The 5,628-nt window shown below is 44.3% G+C and overlaps 1 protein-coding gene across 1 annotated transcript in view; it reads right to left on the bottom strand.

Moving 5' to 3' along the window:
• The window catches only part of TTR (transthyretin), a 6,493-nt gene extending 2,117 nt beyond the window's left edge, over nt 1-4,376 (bottom strand). Inside the window, exons 1-2 of the mRNA XM_024757957.1 lie at nt 4,288-4,376; nt 3,150-3,280 (exon numbers count right to left, since the gene is read on the bottom strand). Of these exons, the coding sequence (XP_024613725.1) occupies nt 3,150-3,280; nt 4,288-4,356 (200 nt within the window). The 5' untranslated portion in view covers nt 4,357-4,376. The remainder of the gene's footprint in view (nt 1-3,149; nt 3,281-4,287) is intronic.
• Between the last annotated feature and the right edge of the window lie 1,252 nt (nt 4,377-5,628).

Genomic DNA, 5,628 nt, shown 5'->3' with positions numbered 1-5,628 from the left:
GGGTGGGAGGGTGGTCCAAGAGAGTGGCGATGTATGTTTATGTATAGCTCATTCACTTCATTGTACAGCAGAAACTAACACAACATTGTAAACCAATTTTACTCCAGTAAAGAAAAAGAAAAGAAAAAAAAAACCACACTGACGTTTTCTAGAGAGGTACACTTTTAACGTGGGATCCTTCATTGCATTCACTATCACCTATTTACACTCCTGTAAACTGATGCTTCCAGAGTAACCAAACTTTAAAGCATTAATATAAACACAATACCTCTTTTAATTGCAATAGACACATTCTTAAGTCATTCAATCCAACAGGACCCATTACTAATAAACAAAAAACACATTTTTGGCCGCTTCCCCATACAGTACAAAGTAAGGAGGAAAGTAAACGGCTTCCCCAGCAAGGGGCCTTTTCCCCTCAATGTTTCGAGGGGGAAATTGTAGATGAAAACCCTGGTTCCAGGCCAATGGCAGGAGATAGAGGAACATCTAGAAACTCAGGGAAGCATTTGAACTGGGCTAACTTGGGGCTTGTGGGTGAGGCGTGGGAAGGTCAAAGAAGCTCTAACCATCATGGTGGGGGAGGAGGGACAGCCCAGGCCACTCAGGAAGGCAGTTACTGAAGCTGTGACCTCCCTGGGGCCCACCTGGCACCCAGGTAGCCTGCAGCAGAACCAGCCTGACCGATGGGTCCATAATCCCCGGGAACCACCAAGGGCAGATTGAGCTGACTGCCGCTAATTTGGAGGACTTAAATGATGTGCAGTTTCAGGAAAATTTGTTTTTATTAACTTGTTGGATAATTTGATGTGATGGGATTTTGTTCATACGTAGAAAACTGAGAGGAGTTCTTGCTGTCAGTTGAAAAGACTGTTTGACGTTTTATTGCAATGGGTTTCCTTTCCCGAAAGCTAAAAATCTTTTCAACGTACTTCTGTGTCTACATGTTCCAATTTAGGTTTTAGCAGACTAATTGCCAGACAGTTAACATTAAAAAAAAAAAAAAAGTCATTACGATTCAGGGTTGGTGTTTGGGTGAAGGTTCGTAACTACCCCTGGAAGTGGCCATAAGCTTCTCTGACTGCGGTTCCCTTGGGGAACCTGGGGGCCTCACTTCTCTCCCCTGTTGTGTGAGGGTATCTTCCAGAGGCGGTATCATTTGTACACATAATGGGAACCCCAAAATACAAGGAGAAACCCATATCTGACTTTTTCATTGTTTATATGATTAAGCTCCTTGGTAACTCTTTGCCATCAACAAATACTAGGCAACTCCTTTTTGTTTTTAAACTAGGCAATTTCTGTTTCCATGTAAGTACCTGCTCAATGGCTGGTGTTAGAAATCACTCTCCATTAGATAGCAAAAACTAAGACAGGTAAAAATGGAAGTTGTCTTTATCGACGCTGTTCATTAGCCTCCCACCTTCCTTCCTTGCCAGGAAGAAAATATTGGATTTCCCTTTTTTGTCTTATCATCAGAAAAAAAATTCCCACAAACATCTGAATGTTTTTTTTTTTTTTTGCCTTTTTATTTTATTTATTTATTTATTTATTTATTTTCATCGGAATGTTTTTGGCATCCATTCTGTCTCGTGCTTAGAATATTCTCTTAACGTGGCATTTCCACAGTGTTCGTGGCATTTTATAGAAACATAAGTGAACTAACAAATAAAAACTCAGTGGAAACACACTAAAGAAAATTTGTAAAAAAAAAAAAAAAAAGAAAAAATTCTATTTCAAGAATCCTCATGTGATTCTTGGGATTCATTGAAAACCCACAGAAACTCTCTTCTCAGGGGACAGAAACACTTAGCAGTATCGCTTGGTACTGAATGTTTCTTTGTTGTTCATTCTTTTAGTTGGTTGGTTTAGATTTTACTAATGTGCATTTTCTTTGAAACTCTTGCTAGTGGAGGTGGAAGAACTCTGTGAAAGTTATAGAGCATCTGGTGAATGTGAGAAGTCATTTGGGCTCCCAGCGGTGGGGCATGGTGAGGCTCATCTGTGGCTGTGCTTGCTATCATGTGTCTTTCTCTTCTGTGTCTTTTCTTATGGAGCTCGACAGCCCCAGCCTCACAGAGTAGATGCTCCACCAGGGTTTGCTAGAAAACAGCCCTGGACTCTGGATGATCCAGATACACTACAGACAGTCACCTCCTCCATGCAGCCCCTCAATTCCATTCCTTTCATTAATAAATCAACACAAATTCTACATCTTTCCTAACATTCCAAGACAAGGAGTGTTATGCAAGGGCATCAAGGAATCTGGAATTCCTGAAATTATATACACATTTTTGTATGTGTGTATATGTGTATTTTTCTGGGCATGGAGTTCACAGTTTTCATCACTTTTCCTGTGGTTCATGACCCCAAAATATGGTGAAGTGTAGGGGGAAGTAGGAAGCTGCCCGGAATGCTGTTCAGGATCCTGGTCACTCGCAGCTGAACAAGGCAAGAGGGCATCCTTCTCAGAATCCACCTTCCCTCTGCCCACATTTTCAGTTTACTTGGGGGACCTTTAGTGAATTATGTTGTTAGGGACCCTTGGACCGAAACCACCCACCTTGGCCCGAAACCACCCACCTTGGCCAGGTACGACAATAACTGCTTGCATGAGTTGTCTCACAACAGGAGGTCCCGATAAGGAACACGGCACTGCCTCAGAAAACTAGTCGGGAGAACCCGAGAGGGGCCAAAAGGAGGGAGGAGAAGCCAGCCCATAGGTCCTGCCGACCTCCCAGAAACCCTCGAGCTAGAATCCATCTCGGCAGAGAGATGTGCCTGCCACCAGGAAGGATCCTGAGTCAGACCAAATATGGGCACAAGCAAGATGATTGGCCAGAGACAGCCGGAAACTAACCCCCATCGCCATAAGCCCTGAGACTGCGAGCCACGTGGCAGAGCAGTCCTCCTGGGTTCCCTTACCCTGCTGCTCTCCACCCGGGCACCCGTTCCCAGTAAAGTCTCTTGCTTTGTCAGCACACGTGTCTCCTCGGACAATTCATTTCCGAGTGTTACATGAGAGCCCACTCTCGGGCCCTGGAAGGGGCCCCCCGTCTGGTAACAATGTGAGCCCCTCTCTCTAACAAGTGGCGGGGGAACGGGAAGGTATAACCAAGTCCTCCATCTGGGTTCCCCGGGCAGCTCACCCCGAGGCAAACGGCTCCCAGGTCTCGTCAGCAGCCTTTCTGAACACTTTCACGCCCACGTTCACAGCAGGAATGCCCTGGACCACATCTAGGACTTTGACCATCAGAGGACACTTGGATTCACCAGAGCCCTGGGCAGAGAGAAGACAAGTGACAAGTGAACAAAGTTGGTCGGAGTGACAGGATGCGTCCTTTGTGGCCTTTGATTTGGAGCGAGGCAGAAAGGACACGCGAATCCCATTTCCAGCTACGGAAGTTTTGATAGTTAATGAGCTTCCCTCAGTGTAGCAAAGACGTGATTGTCTCCAAAGAAGGAATGGTTTCTGCCTCTGGACATGCTGTGCTCCAGCGGGGGCGTGTATAATGAACTTGAAGGGAGCAAATAGGCCCTCTGAGAACAGTTGCTTCAGTAAGCCTCGTCATTTGAGTGGAATTACTGCAAAGATGTACTGTGCCGTAGGACTAAATAGTTTTTCCTGAGAGCATTTTACTCAGTTGTTGCTGTAGTGATTCCCTCTTACTAGTTGCTGTAAAATAATGTCAGATGATTTCATGACCCTTTTTATAATTTTAGTTAATTCTCCTAGGGGATTTAAGAATTTTTTTTCTTTTTCTTTTTGGCTGTACTGCATAGCTGGCAGGATCTTAGTTCCCCAGCCAGGGGTTAACCCGGGGCCCGCAGCAGTGAAAGGGCCGGGGCCTAACCACTGGGCCACCAGGGAATTCTCAGGATTTAAGAGTTAGATATCTGACTAGAGCGTTGTCTGCCAAGCCTTTCAGAGGTTAATCACTACATACTTTTTGATTAGCTAAAGGGAAATCAACTTTACCAAATGTCAAGCTTCTGAAAACTCAATAGTAACAGCTTCTGGAATATCGGATCTTTATTTCTACCATTTATCTGAGGAAATTGAAGCACCACTGCAAAGCCATAAAGGAGAGCGCCCAGGATCCAAGCCCCAGTTCAGTGAGCTCTGCAGAATTTCATTGTTTTTGAAGTTTGAATCAATGATGTTTAAAAATAGATGCTGGGTGCCCTGGCCCTGCTAACGAAAGCTGGTTGGCAAAGCAGGAAGGAGTCCCTTCTACTTCGTCCACAGGAGACATATGAAAGGACTTCAAAGAGTCGAACACTCACCACAGGGCTAGCCTCAGACACAAATACCAGTCCAGCGAGGCAAAGGAGGAACAGACGGGAAGAAGCCATTCTGCCAAGGACTGGTGGGTCTGTGAGAAGGGCTGCTCCCGGCTTCGGGCTTTTATACTCACTTCTCCCCAGCCAGCCTCCTGAGCCCTGCCAACCTGACTCCAAACCTGCTGATTCTGACTACTGACTTAGTTAACAAAGGGAGAATAAGTAAGCCACACAAATATGAAACTTGCCTAGACAGATTAGAGCGTCAGAACATTAGCTCTATGAAATATTCTTAACAGGTCATGTGACCAGCTAGATCACCAAAACAGAACAATCAAAACAAAAATACTCTTCTCCATGCGTGGCTGGATGCAGCAACGTTCTTGGAGATGTTATTCCTCTCTACCTATTATTTCTATGCATGTTTTCCATTTTCTATACACTTTATCATTCATTTTAAATGATAGATGCAAACTGTAATAAGTTATTTCACATGGAATGACATTTGGCTACACAGGCTTAAATATAGTGCACCAGAAAGCATCGTTGCACTCGAGCTATATCCATCAGTCAACGAGGAGAAAACTTCGGCAGTGCTTACATTTGAAAAACCTATGTTTCAGCCAAACTAAGTCATTTGGAAGCTTAACTTAGCAATTTCTCCATGATTTTTGTGTTCTTCTGAGACAAGGTTCTCGACCCAAGGAATAATGACACATTTCAAACTGGCATCCACGAGCCTGAAATACAAAGAACCAGATATTTTTTATGGCCTCTCCTGCACTGAATGTGCAGAAACAAGGCTACCCAGCTGGCTTTTGTCAGAATCAAAGTTTCTGGAAGGAAGTAGAAATGGCTGTGAGAATTAGAAGCCATGGTTGACAAAAGGTTCTCTTTCTCCTGACCAGTTTACAGGTCCAGCAATTATAATCATTTGATGATTCATTGATCAAGTACCAGCTCTGGTGTGTATGTGTGTGCACATAAGTGCATGTGGCTTTGTTATGGGTTAAGACAGGTCTTGTCCTGATAAAGACGTATATGTAGAAGATGCAAAGAAGATAGACAAAAATTTTGGACAATCACATGTCAAGGGTGAGTCCAGTTTGGAGCACAGAGAGTTGGGGGAGCATTCCTTTAGGTGACAGCTTGGAAGAAACTGGACAAGAGGTGGTGAAGGGTAAGGGCTTTCAGAGAGTAGTGGAAGGGACAGGAAGACATTCCAGGAATACGGAAATGTGCAGGGGAGGAAACTGACCACAGAAAAACAACAAAGGAGCAAATCCAGTTCAGAGCATAGCTAGGAATGGTATCTCATAGCCTTAGAGTCTGACTCTGAAGTAG

Source organism: Neophocaena asiaeorientalis, unplaced genomic scaffold, assembly GCF_003031525.2.
Source record: "Neophocaena asiaeorientalis asiaeorientalis breed wild unplaced genomic scaffold, Neophocaena_asiaeorientalis_V1.1 scaffold126, whole genome shotgun sequence".
Classification (NCBI taxonomy): Eukaryota; Metazoa; Chordata; class Mammalia; order Artiodactyla; family Phocoenidae; genus Neophocaena; species Neophocaena asiaeorientalis.
Note: the sequence above shows the minus strand (reverse complement) of the source record. Positions and strands in the feature narration are given on the sequence as shown.